The 14,681-nt window shown below is 42.7% G+C and overlaps 1 protein-coding gene across 1 annotated transcript; it reads right to left on the bottom strand.

Moving 5' to 3' along the window:
* Nucleotides 1-3,519: 3,519 nt before the first annotated feature.
* Nucleotides 3,520-14,299, bottom strand: LOC306743382 (SRSF protein kinase 3; the record flags this gene model as incomplete). Its single annotated transcript, XM_079225886.1, has 12 exons — nucleotides 3,520-5,216; nucleotides 5,353-5,445; nucleotides 5,566-5,635; nucleotides 6,583-6,690; nucleotides 7,830-7,906; nucleotides 8,127-8,289; nucleotides 8,401-8,507; nucleotides 9,343-9,430; nucleotides 9,671-9,758; nucleotides 11,126-11,234; nucleotides 12,599-12,690; nucleotides 14,259-14,299. The coding sequence occupies 12 exons, from the start codon at nucleotides 14,297-14,299 to the stop codon at nucleotides 5,032-5,034; spliced, it is 1,221 nt and encodes a 406-aa protein (XP_079082012.1). The 3' UTR covers nucleotides 3,520-5,031.
* Nucleotides 14,300-14,681: the final 382 nt, after the last annotated feature.

The raw sequence follows: 14,681 nt of genomic DNA, 5'->3' as shown, positions 1-14,681 counted from the left end.
ATACTGGTCACACCTACAGGCGAGCTTTTGCGGTAGAAAACCGGACCACCTGGAAAAACGATACAGACACAGAAAGAATGTGCAAAGTGTCCAACCAGTAATGGTTAAGTAAAAAATAAAAACAGGAGCTTCTTGATGTGTGAGCCCCCGGACGCCGTGAAAGTGTTTCCTGTGTGACTAAAGAGGGGTGACGTGGAGGCAGTGGTGATTATGTAGCGGGAGCCCCTCAATCACTGCAAGTTCCTTCCAGTCCCTCGATGTCCTGTTTGTTTTCTCTTTAGCTGGAGTGTGGAGGCTGGTTACCGGCCAGAGGCTGACAGGGAGGAAGAGGCTGACCACGGACCGTCCTGCGGTCCATCACACGTGCAGTAGAATAGGCCTGTGTGTGACAAAGACCCAGAGAGCAGCAGTTGTTGACCTTTGGGTCTTTGTTGTTGACATACGATCTATACATGGGGACTTCCTGACTTTGCCCTCAAATATTTGAGCCATTTCATATATCATATCTTATATATATATATATATATATATATATATATATATATATATATATATATATATATATATATATGTATGTACATCAGCTTTGCAATTTGCAAGGGAAAGTGAAGCTGTGCTACCACAAAACGGTTGTGTCTCCAAAGGTTAAGTTGCTCAGAATGAGATGAAAATAGATTCGGAAATGCAATGTTTTTTCATGCATTTTTGATGTTTCAGAATGCATTTTTTTGGGATCATTTGGCTTGAATTAACTTTTGCATGAGGGACATTGTCACCACAACGTCATCATTCACAAAACATTGACTTTAAAAGTCAGCATCTGAGTGTATTGGGAGCTGGCGAGGGAGGGGAATGATAGAACGAGGGTAAGGAAACGTGCAGGTGAAAGATAAAATGAGGGTGAGAGATGAAGATGGTAAAGAAGCTGACACAAGATTTCCAGAAGAATCCAGCTGGCCACCACTGGAGCAAATGAGCGTCCCGTTGGAGTGCCGGCCGTCCTTTCACCCACGCACCCTTAATACCGGGCCAAAGTTAATATTTAAGGACGCATGGGTACATCTCTAAACACACCTCGCTGTGAGACAAAAGTTGGATACTGGGAGAAAACCAGGGATATAAACATGAGGAGATGATTTTTTTTTGTTCTCTCTCTCTCTCTCTCTCTCTCTCTCTCTCTCTGGCAGTCGTGATGTGAGACTATAAATATTAGCCAGTGTCTGCTGAGCCATCACTAGGACTTTCACTGGACAGTCAGAATTAGTTTTTAAGAGATAATAAAACAGGTTGGGAGACTTAAGAAATAATACATGTGTTTGGACAATGTTACTTTCGATCAGTAGCGTTCACGGATGCTCTCTGCCGCTGGCGTTGGGCCTCATCCTTCTGTTGAGCGACGGATACTCAGAAGCCTCCGTGTACCACATTAAAGGTGAGGAATACTTCTTCTTCCCTGTAGAGTGATTGGATTATTCTGTAGTTGTGCGGCCCGGCCCACTCCAGGAGATGCTGCTTTTCCGCCCCGGGAGCATAAATCAACTCCTGTTGTGACTTCCCTCGAGCCATTAAACCGAATGCCCTCTTTACCCTGACCTTGCATTCAGCCCCTCTGGGCTCCTCCCGGCAGTGTGTTCCTATTGATCCCCCTTTTAAGGTGACTGACAAACCCCATGAGGATGGCTCCGACCGCCTGCAGCAATGGGAGGATGCTAGATTTAATGTGCCTGACCTCTTGCAGCGGTGCTTTATGTATTTCAGGGTGACAGCAGACTTTTTTTTGAGAATCTGCAAAGCTTTGAAGCAACATCCTTTAAAAGACTTTCACCTATAGTTGAAAGTCTTTTAAATATGAAAAACAATGCTTTCAATGAACTTAATAAAACCATGGAAAGGATTTCCACACGATTAAAATGCTTTCTTTAAACATTAAGCAATGATGTTGATCCAACTTAAAGAACTAGGGTCGGTTAAACACATTTACTAGAGTTTTGTCCGACTTAACTTAATAGGGTTGGCTAAACTAATTCTCCATTAGTAAAACATACAGTAGTCAGTTAAATTGAACCAACTCAAATAAATATATTTAATAAGTACATTAGTTTTGACTAGCCCTAATAAATGAAGTTGATCCGGCCCAAGTCAATCATATTGGACCAACATAATTGCTTAAAGAAAGCAGTTTAATCTTGTTGAAATACTATCCATGATTTAGTGCAGCGGTGCCCAATACGTCGATCACAGAGGTAGTGCAGCTCCCAGTGTGCAAATGAATGTCAATCACCACGGACGCTGCGCCCGCAATGGTCGGCCGCTTGAATGGATTTATTGCCAAGTACAGGGAGATGTTTTCCACGACTTCCTTAATTACCACTGCATAATACACCAACAAGCATTCTAGCATTACAATGCTAAACAGGAAAGAGATCACGGATGTGGCAACGAAGATCGTCTATTCGAGCGAGAGATGGCTGTTGCGTGCGCATCTGGAGGACTGCGGCCGCTCTGACTTCCTGCTGCACACTGATGTGAGACGGCTTGTAGAGCTCTGTCCGGAGATACAGGAGTTTCTCCATGTTGTTAAACATGCAGAATACAACCAACTCAGTGACGATCAGTGGCTGCTAGACTTGGCATTTTTAACCGATCTGTTGAATGAGCTTAATTTAGAGCAGCAAGGGAAAGACAATGCTAAATATCTATTTATTTATATTTATATATATAAATAGATATTTAGCATTATTAATGCAGGTAGATCTTTTTCACTTGGTCATTTTAAAAGTGTGGGCACCCCTGATTTAGTTTAATCGGGTCATACCTCGAAATTAGAAAAGGGAAAATAAAAATGTGAAAGCACAAGAAGTTAATGTGTCTTTGTGGCGCTCATTTCTTCCTCCAGGCGTCTGTTCTCATAAGGACAAGCACTACAAAGCAGGAGAGTCCTTCCGGAGAGGCTGCGACAAGTGCTTCTGTCACGACTTTGGGTCCTACTGCCTCACGTGAGTAGATCTCTCACTTTGGGTCAAATCATTGGAATAAATATTATTTAGTCCTGTGCATGGGAGTTCTGTCATGGTGAGTAGTCTCTTCTCTGTCCCTCCAGGCCAATGAAGCCCACCTCCTGGCCCAGGAAGTGTCGTCGGGTCAGGACAGAGTGCGGTTACACCGTGGTGTATAAAGAGGACCCACTGACCCAGTGCCGAGCCTACAGCTGGATCGGTTGACATGCTGGACTTTATGATGCAACTGTACATGATGCATGTTCTACAAAGTACATATTGTGTATGTATATATAGTGCTGGTTCTGGACAGCATCAACTTGATGATATTTTTGTAATACGTTTTAAAGAGGACAAGTCAAATCTTACTTTGATGCTTACGTTTCTAATGAAACCAAAGAGAACGAGAGAGGGGGTATCATGCCCAGCTTAAGGTCAGGTCCCCATGGTGTGATTTCAATATCGTTCGTTGTATTTAACAATTGTATATGCCGGTACGGGTTCACAGGGGTGTCTTTGGGAGTTATTCATATTGGTACAATACAGCATAGCAAACACAGTGGTCACAGTTTATACATATCAGGTTAACCATGAATAGTCAGATGATGATTCATTTTATATTTATCTATTTTTGTTCATCTTTATCAAACAAACAAAGGACTTTCACCCAGGAGGCCACTGTTAGTGTCCCATGTGAAACCAGAAGTACGTTACTAAGAATGCTGAGTATTGAGAAAAAGCTGAACCACAATAAAGTAAGCATGTGCTAAATACATGTTTTTTTTGACTTTGCCATGAAGACAAAGTCAAAACAAATTGTTTTGACAATGACCTAAAAAGAGGCCAAAAAGTTGAGTAGATATTTTGTTTGTCGCCGTGTGCAACCCCTGTCACATTACACATAGTATTTTGATCAATTGCTTATGTAGAATATTGATTTGTTTTGCAACTTTAAATATTTGCAATAAGTGCATTAATGTAATGTAAATGTCAGCCCAGTTTTTTTTATACATACAACAGCAGGAGGCTCAATGACGGAACAACTTTGGATGTTTACTTTATTAATTACAAAATGTCAGTTTATAAATTCGGAGAAGCAGTTTGGAATAAAGTCTCCCGAATCAGTTTGTGGTCATGATTCAATTGTTTTTTCAATTAGGTTTTCTTATCTCAATCGTATGAGTGTTATATTGTACACTGTTCGGCAAATGTGAGATTTTCTGGCTATATAGATAAAGTTGATTTACTGTACACATACACTGCAATTGTTCTGGGGGTTCATTACACTGTACTAAAAGAAAATCAACTTTAAAGATCTTCTTCAAAAATATTTTTTATTTTATTTGTAGACATTCCCTTTACATCCTGACAGACATCAACAAATCAAATACTAATAGATAAACAAAGAAAAGAAAAGTGGCTTTTAAGGCACGCCTGAAGGGACGGGCTGCCGACTTGGCACTTTCCTCGGAAAAGAGTTGGAGTGGGCTGCTTTATTTGGTTGGATTCTATTTTCTTAAAACCAGCATCTTTCTCAAGATTACCAACCCTAGTTCTAACGTACATTCAATCGCACTGAAATTAGCTGCACCTGTAGTTTGCATCAAATTGACAACTTCTCACTGGCTAGCAGTGTCAGGCCAAGATATGATGGAGAATCCCTCAGTGACTGCCAGACCTTTGAGTCCTACATGTAGCTCCAGACATACAGTAGTTACACTGGAGAAGATCTATGTAAAAAATAAAAATAAATGCCTCAGCAGTATAACGTGTATGATGGGGCTCCAGTGGGGAGGAGCATCCTACTTTTTATCTGGTGCTGAATTGTGAAAACACAAGATTGTACAGGAATTCACCAATTAAAGTGTGTAGCTCTTTGGATTCCTCTAGTAGGCCTGAAAACCTCCAAGATGCCCTGAGCTTTTTTTTCTTCGTCTCACAGATTGAGTTTGTGGCCCGGCCGAGCTGCTGACCTCGTCTGGCCCTCGAGGACGGCAGACTGGGGACGACACCTGTGGGGTCCATGGGGAGGAGCTTAGGAGGTCAGCCAAGGGTGATGGAGGCACTGTGCAGCGGTGGCCCTCCTCTTCGGGTGGTAGTCCAACATGCGAAGAAGAAAGTCTGAGAATCCAGTGGCCTCCTCCAACAGCAAGTTGTATTTCTCCACCAGAACGTCGAAGAGGCTCCAGAGCCTCAGCGGGCCGAAGCGATGCAGGTCACCTGGGTGACACGCAACCAGTATTACAGGAGGATGCTCACCAGTAGCAATTTTGAAACGATTTACTGAATTAATATCAATAAAAAGTATAATTATAATACCAGACAACACACATACAAAAATAAGTTGTGGACATACCTCTGCGGTTGAAGTACTCTGCAGAGTATTTACCCGACAAGGCAACAGCTGGTGGGATTTGACCAAGCAGCTCCAGGATCTGGGCTATATGGTCTGAGAACAAACATACATGTACGGTACGAGTCAGCATGCACTGCATCAACATTTACGTTGTAGCTCCGGTGTAATCTCATTTAATCCTGTGTCAGCGTCAGTGCACTGGACTAAACGCACCTTCCTCCAGGGAAGTGGACCCGCTAGCTTTGGGTTCAAACAGGGAGTCTCCAGTGACCAACTCGAAGGCCTGAAAGAATAAAGGGAGAAAATGAAACGGGTGAGATGTGTGAGCGTCTCAATCTCAACCACACTGATTGGAGACCTGCTACAGTCTGTATCCGAAAGGTTGGGCTATAGGTTACGGCCCAGTATTCCAAAACCCCAATAGTCGCCAATTCTTCCCAAAATACACACTCTCCCTTCAACAGACAGACACTTGGCTAATTATTCTGCATAATGACTCTATTGGAACTTCCCGATTTGTTATTTATTTCTCTGCCTCTTAGTACTTGTTGCCTTTGTTGGTTGGGTTTAGGCATGAGGAATGAGATTAGTTAGGTTTAGGATTAACAATAACAGGGTAAGCCAATAAGATGCAGAGTAGGGTGGATCATGACTTCGCCATAAGTTTGTATTTCATAGCAATAGGCTTTCAGAACAATGGAAGTTTGATTTTGGAATAACTGGCTGGGCTTTCAGTCCAAAGGGACATCTTTCAGGACTATTGTTGTTTGCGTTGGAACAGTGGCATGGCTACCATGACTGAAATATCTCAACAACAATTGGATGAATTGCCATGTAATTTGGTTCTCCATTTACTCAACATGTGCACCACTAGATGGATTGGCACATAGCTCAGTACAGACCTTTATGATTCCCAAAGGATGAATCTGAATGCACATCACACATCTTGTATGGCTAGATGGATGCAGAATCTGTTTATAGATATTTACGTAGTTACATATCACCTCCCCAGTGACCCACTGGTGGGACAGTCACTTTAAGCTCTTGCTATGCAAACTTTGTTAAAACTCACAGAACTTTATGCAAAAATCTAATGGAAATCCTGAAGATAGTCAGGTCGAATTTTCAGAAAAATGTGGTTGAAATTCCCCACAAAACTAATATTTCCATGGAGTTGTGGGTTTGAATGTTTCAGACAGTGAAACCTTAATATAGTATGTTTTTCCTCACCATACAGGCGACACTCCAGATGTCAGCAGGAGGGCCGTACTCAGATCCTAGTAAAACCTCCAGAGAGCGATACTGACGGGTCTGAATTTCCTCACAGAAATGTTTGTACTGGTCCAAGAAAGAGAGACAAACATAAGAGACAGAAAGATTTCAATCTTAAATCTAAAGTGTCGATGTTTTTTACTGTTAAACCTGCAAGAACATTTGTTTTTGGCCTCTTGGGGTCAGCGGAAGCAAGTTGTGAACACAACACTGACATATTATTATTACCTTTTAAGTATATGGCAAACGTGTGAGCAAACGCTTCTTTACCCAACCAGCAGTTATGGAGCAAACATTAACATTCCGACATGATCTCCCTCATTATCATAATTTGCCGCTCGGGCAGGAGGCATAGTGTCTTGAGCCGAATGTTCGCGCGTGGTTAACTTTGTAACGCGTTGCTTTAGGCAACACCAATACTTGGTTAGAGTTTCGAAGAAAAGTTAGATCATGGTTTGGGTTCAAATAAGTTTGTCTGTTACTTAACTGAAGATACAGACGCAATATCATGTGACATAACGTCGTCAGTAAAAAATAACTCAATATTTGGTTTCACACAAACGACGTAAAAGTCCTGGGTTTGTTTGACACCTTCACCACCTTCCCGCCCGTAAAAGGACTTTCTCGCCCGTTAGAGTACATCATTTGCTCTGAGTGTCTAATAATGACCCAGATAGGTTTATTACATTGAGTTTCAGAGCACAGTTGCTAGGCCCTTTGCATATATATATATATATATATATATATATATATATATATATATATATATATATATATATATATATATATATATATTCTTTCAACAACAAAAAAGTTGTCAAAGACTAGTGTCTGCTTCTGATGGCCTGGGAGGGACACCAGGCTGAACATTCACTTTGAGTTGTGTTTCTCTGATTCTCTCTTTTAGCTCTGTTTTTGGTCTCTACCAATTCCTCAGAGAGATATTGAGCTCCTTAACTTCTAAATACCCAACAATATTCACAAGCTAATCTCTTACTTTGTTTGTCGGTTTTGAAGCAGGTAGCGTTTCCTAACTACATACTTTTGACATTTGACCTCATGTGGCCTTCAAGACCACATGAGGTCAAATGTCTTGTACAGATGGACCCTTCTTGTAGGTCTAGAAATTGAAAACAAATTCAGCACTTGGCTAATGTGTTCTGTCAAACTATATCAAGACTGTGTGTGAAAGAGCAAATACTGACCACCCAGCAGGAGCTGCCCAGGTCAGCAATCTTCACTTTAATTTCCTTTAAACTGTACGGCTTCACCTGCTCCTTCTCTGGAAGAAACAAGAAATTGTGTTGAAAGTTTAGATTTCAGTACAGCCTGCTTGTTAACCCAGAAGCTTTATGAAATGTGTGTACAGAGCAGAGACTAGTACATTAAAAGCATGACATTGGCACACAAGTTTGCCTCGTCGCCACTCAGACAGTCCAGCCATGAGACTTTAACTCTGTAACAATCTCCAGCATCTGTACATAAAGAAAGGAAAAGAGTGCCTGTTGTCTTGGCCTCTTTCCCAGTCAGTACAGAGGAGGAGCTGCTGTCCTCTGCCAGTACTTTGAGAGACTGCTCCTCCAGACACAGCAGGATGTTCTCGGGTTTGATGTCCGTGTGGATGATTTTACACCGTGTGTGGAGGTAGTCCAGGCCCTGAAGAACCTAGAGACACAACACAAACATCAGGTTCCCTTCCATGCAACAAGTACAGGACTTTGTTCTGATCTCTGACTCCATCAGCGTGAACTGGTGGCTCAAAGAGAGGAAGATTACCTGAGTGAGTACTTGTTTGACTGAAGGCCGCGTCAGTCCAGGACTCCCAAAACACAGCTGCCAGCTTCTCAGGTCGGGCCCCAGCAGCTCCAGCACCAGGCACATGTCTGACCAGCAGGCATTTGAGGACGTTTACATGTAAGCTAATGGCTAGCAATATTTACTGTATGATGCAACCAGGCGGCAACCTCCGGTTCTGCCGAGTGAAGCGAAACCGAAAGTGTCTTAAAAATTGCATTCTCTCTACTGACCAGCAGGGGGCGACTCCTCTGGTTGCAAACAGAAGTCTGGTTGTATAGAAGTCTATAGAAAATGACTCTCTCTCTTGATTTATTCCCTCAGTAAACATGAGTGTATGGTCTCAATCTCTAGTTTAAAGTATTCTTCAATACAGCATGATGTTCATTTAGTAAATGATGGTCATTTAGAGTCAAACAGACCATAAAGCAGGGTATACTTTAAGGCGGGCTTACTGTGATTGACAGGTTGCTTCCGTTACCAAAGCCGTATACGCCGTCTCTACGTCACTCCTCCTCATTCTAACTTTCGTTTATCGGTTGCAAAAAACTACCACATGGTGACATCGGTGTTCCAAGATGGCAACGGCAACCTCTCCGAACTTGAGTCTTCAAATCCGCAGTCTAGATACCAATGGGTGTCGTCACGATGACGACGTCCACTTCTTGGATGCAGTCGATGGATGCAATGCAAGACTTCCAGTTTCCAGTGAGATAATGACATAATGACATCTGTTGTGTACATCTCTGAAAGATTCAGTCTGTTCGAGTTTAAAGAGACAAATCAAATACATTGTATTGTATTGATATTGACACTCTGACCATTGTTTTTCTTAGTGCCTCTTTTAGAGACACAAGCTCTTCACCCCTCGGTGTCGGGTTTAGAGTGGATGCTCAAGAAATGGCTGTCTAAAAAAAAGGATACGGACCCCGTTGACTCCGGCCAGCTTGAACTCATCCAGCAGCTGAACGATCCTTCGACTGGAGGGATGGCTGCTCGTAGGACCGCTAGCCTGATTAAAACGGAGAGGAGGCGGGGCAGCGGTGAGAGGAAGGAGGGGAATGAAGGCAAACAATGAAGGACTGGGGCGGATAGAGATGGTGAGATGTGCAGGATGTGTTAAGATAAAGTTTGAAAAGGGAAAGGACTGACAAGGGAAGAGGATTGTAAACCAAAATGCAAAAAGAAATAGGATTTATCAGAACTAGTGGGACATGTTAGAGAGGAGGAACACAAAGAGCGTGTCACTGACGAATCGTAGGAGGGCGAGTTCGTCCTGTCCCGCCTCGGAGAAGCCAGCTCCGCTCTTCAGCACCTTCACAGCAACGCGCCTACCGAGCCTGCTGACACAGACAGCGGATCAGATCTGTTTTCGGATACAGGACAGAGCCCTGCTCTCCGCTGAATCCATGAAAGCTGTGCTTTAGTGTCAGAAAAACATGTATTATGTTATCTTAATTATTTACGATAGAAGTTTCATTTTGCATTTTAAATTGCATTAAACAAAAGGGAGGAAAACATCTATCTGAGACTCATTTGGTTACATTGTTAGACACAGTCCAGCTGTGACAAGGGGCTTGTTATTGTGTGTCATGGTTTTTGTAATGCTTCTAAATGACTGGTCATTCAATTAAATATTGTATTTATTTTGAGATGTTATAGACTATTGTATTCTAATGTAAAACAGCTTAATATCATGCTGAAGAAGAACAAATTGTCTTTTATCAGGGAACAACATAAACAGTCTGATCAGTAGTAAGGGTCCCTGTGAGGGACAAGCCCCTCCTTCTTTTGTCATGTTCATTTTGTTGCTAACCTTAAAGCTGTATGTTAAAGACCAGCAATTGATTAACTTCATACAAAAGTAATCAGTGCTTTTGATCTTGTTCAGTTCAGTTTTTCTTACTCAGTGAGAAAAGTCCAGTCTGTGTTGCTTGAACAAGTGCTAAAGTCTGGTTGAATGAGGTGGAGATGTGAAGGACAGCTGACAGGTATCTCAGCGGCGGCTTTGCGCAATTAATGTTCACTCTGGAGCGCTCTGTGAGACGGAGCGGCTCGCGGCAGCACCCGCTGCACGTTGAGAACAGAAACTACAGGACAAGACGTGCTTCAGTCTGTTGGCAACAAGCCGGTCGCTGAGGCTGCGTAAGCGCGCGCACATACGTAAATCACCTTCAAAGTAAAAGCAGTGCCGTTGTATTGCATTCATTGCGTGCATCTTTTTTTTTTCTTTTTCTTTTTTGATTGACTTCACGCGGGCCGGACTGGGTGAGCCGTAAGATGCCCAGGTCTGAACTACGCCGTCTGGGAGAGATTTAAAGTGCAGCACCTGTGTGCGGCAGCATTAAGCCCCTCCCAATGCACAAAAAAAATAAACGAGTTAACGCACGATCAGATAATTAACGGCGTTAATAGTTTGCTGCGTTAACGCGTTTCTAACGCATATAACATATGTATATATGTTTATGTATATGTATATATATCAGTGGCGGGCCGTGCATTTTCTACCTGCGCATTCAGTGGATCAGCGGGTTAACAGCTGGGCGCGACGCACCCCCCCTCGCGAGCTAACAGCGAGCGCTAGTTAGCTCGCGATATACAGAAGGCCATTGTTCCTATCTTGGTTTTTTTTTATCGATATAGGCTATGAGCACCTCCCCTCACCCCCCAAACAAAACCATGTTGTACAGTCCCTAAGTAAACCGACCTGAGGTCCAGACACAGCCACACAGTGGCGTAATAGCCCCAGCCGAGCTTAGAAAGCACCTTGTATCTCCTGTTGAAGGTGTCGCCTATCTGGACAGGGTGGTACCCACCTGAGGAGATCAAAACAAGAGAAATTCAAGAAAGGATCTGTTAGCATCTATATTTAACTGTGAAACCTTTTCATCACACAGTTTACAGTTTTCATCTGGTGTTTAGAAAGCTTAGAGAGGGAGAAGACTAAACTGTGGCACGGCAGCTATTTCTGGCATTACAACTTCCTCTAAGCTATAACATGTCTGCAAGTGAGTAATGCAGTGAAATCTCCCAGCGGGACACTGAAACATTATGATGCATAAGCTTGTATCGGCTCTCTCTCAGCCGGCATGACACAAACGTCTTGTGCTCTTGAAACTGAATCTCTATTTCTGTTCAGAGTGACCATGACATATATATATACATTTTATATATATATATAAGGTGGTGTATGACTTATTACTGTGTTAGAGATTTGTGGCATCACAGTTTATCTGCTTTTAAGAGGTACAAGCAGAGACCTGCACAGCTAGCAAAAGGTCAAAAGGACAGGTTCAAAAGGGTCCGGCAGGTTCAAGTGATGTATAATAAGAGTGTTTCCATGAGGGTCATGAGAAGCACTTACAGGTCACAAACCAGACACATTTTTAGCCTGTGTTTTCACGCTGGGAAATGTCCAACTCAATACATCTTATCACCAATGGTAACAACATCTCAGTCGCCAGGCCCGACCGTTAATGAGAGTAATTTGGCACAATAACAAGTATAAGAATCAAGATAGTCCACAAAGGGCCGGTTGGCGAGTTGGTTGGGCCGTAAAACACAAGACTAATGCCGTTTATTGTAGCGGTTGATGTGTATTTACGGTTGTTGCGTAACGTCATCGTTTCAACACAAACGCATGAACCTAACCATTAGTTTCAGCACATTATCCATTTGTAATGGTGTTTTTCTACAAGGGTGATGCGAGGAAACGTATTTATGAAACATGTCTTTTGCTCAGAAACGTTGACATTCAACGCATCCTATTGTTTTGCGGCAACGTACCGTAACAGCATTTTTTTTTTTTACTGCCGACCGGGTTGAGTACGAAAATGAATAACCCATACACTGCTCTGGGGTTTTTCCGCCATGCGAGCGCCGTGGCTCTCGGGAGTCAGTCAACTTTGGTGAGGACTAAACTATCTCAACACATTTTGAATGGCTTTCTCTGCCAATTTGTGCTGATATTGATGGTCTCCAATAACTTAAAGCCAATCAGAATCAAAAGTAATTTCATAAACACATCGTTCAGACAGACTATTTGAAGCAATATACGGTGTCAACGACGCGGGCTGCTCTGACGGTGTGGAGGGGCTGAGAATAAAAAGTGTGGTGACATTGGCAGCGGTGAATGAGCGCATCGGCAGATGATGGAGTGAGTTAAGAGTCTCTGATGTACCATAACAGTATTCTCCTGGGTCCTCAGAGTCTTGGCTGTCCTTTGGACCCAGCTGCTCGTTGCGTCCTTGGGCCTCAAAGTTATTGGACGACCTACAAACAAACACACACACACACACACACACACACACACACACACACACACACACACACACAAACGCATGAAAACTTGATTCCACAGTCTCCTGCATCACTGCCTGTGCATCCTCTGCATACAGTGTGTTGAGTTGCTGGGGGCAGCCGGGAGAGTTGAACTACTTTTAGAGTTTCCACTTGGACTCGTCTTGCCATGGAAACTTGCCCCCTCCGCTTGGCAGAGGGTGGACACTCGGCATCGGAAGTTGCACTATTTCTGACTCAACTGTAAATCATTTTGCTGTGTGTTCACGCAACCCGATGACTCCCAATCCCAGCTGCTTTGGGTATCTACTGTAGTGACGGCTGGGGTCACGTCATGGCTGAGAATACTGAACACAGGTCAGGTTTCTGTGTGGCTGGAGGGGCCATGTCATGTCGTGGAGTTTGATGAGCGCTATGGCACCGTGTTTTTAGGGTTACCGGACAATGTAGAATTTTGCTCACTTGACAATTGATGGCTTTCTTTTTTTCTCTCTCTGCAAGATGTGTAAGACATGCGACACTTTGATATCCTGTCTGGAACTCCAAGCTAACATTCAAAGCTACAGTTGATAATTATACAAATTAACGGTTAATCATATTTGTTCAAATAGGGCGGTATGGCCAAAATCCTGTATTCACATATACGTCATTTCCTATCTTGATATATACATATATATATATATATATATACATATATATATATATATATATATATATATATATATATATATATATATATATATATATATGTATATATCACAATATGGCATGCTTTTATGGCAACTCAATACATTTCTAGTCTATATAAAATAACCACATGGTAAAGCCTATTTTAAGAGCATTTTCTTAATTCATTAAGAACTTTTGTGCAAAATGAACTTTCAATGAGTGATGAAAAGTGAGCTAAAAAACAATAACACAGTCTTCTAATTGTGCTTTCACATCAGATTTTCTGAGCAATGTAAGTTGGTATGTGCGTGTTATCAATTTAGACAACGTAACTGTGTATCACGATATCTTGATGCCAGGAATTAATCACGATGCACGATGCATTATTGTGTTGAATAAACTACTACATCCTGGCATCGGCACAGAAACTCCAAGTTCCTGCCTTCTGTAGTGCATTTGAACAATTCCACTGCGTCCGCGATAAAACAACCAATCAGAACACAGGAGCCTGACTTCATCCACAGGTGTTCTGTCTCGTGCATTACTGTCAGGATACAGAGACAGTCTGAGCAAATAATAAGAAAGAAAATATGATTTTAAATAAAGTTACCAACTGCAGCTTCCTCTATGATGTCTAAAATAATGCCGGCTTGCTTTATTGGTGCGTTGCTAAACTTAACTGCTCCCCTGCAATGCTGTAGGGGAGAAATAAATTCACCAGCCAAGTTGCATGTTGTCGAGTTGTGTGTTTCAGTTGCTCAGCATGCTGTGCACAGTTGAATTATCCAGTTGCTTCCAGTGTTTCAAGTACAATCAGAAAATGTATTTCTATAGTATCCCATTTTATTAATTTCCCTATAAGTCCCACTTACGTGTGATTCTGCTGAGCAGCGCTGCACGTGGGACTCCTCATGGTGTCCACCAGATGCAGCCAGCGGAGCGATCCAAAGAGCTGCTGCCTTCAATTAAAAATGTGGTGGATGTCTGCAGCCTGCAGAGCTCAAATCTTGCAAGCGAAACTCACACCACTTGAAAACAGTTGAGCGGCTGAGAGGTACGGGTGGGCGGGGTGACACCAGTCAGTAGGGTCTAAACATGGAAACCCCCCCTGCAGACTCCCAACCCAACTGCCTGCCAGGCCTTTACCTGCTTCACTGTGTTGTTTATGTCTCCACTCACTCGTGGTCTGGTTAGTCTCTCTCTCTCTCTCTCTCTCTCTCTCTCTCTGCTGTGGGAAAGCCACAGCAGAGTTAAGCAGGCGCTAAGAGGAGAGGGAGTGACAGCTGCTGAATCCC

This window comes from Taurulus bubalis (assembly GCF_910589615.1).
Source record: "Taurulus bubalis genome assembly, chromosome: 11".
Taxonomy (NCBI): Eukaryota; Metazoa; Chordata; class Actinopteri; order Perciformes; family Cottidae; genus Taurulus; species Taurulus bubalis.
The sequence above is the reverse complement of the archived record's forward strand: the minus strand, read 5'-3'. Positions and strand labels throughout refer to the sequence as shown.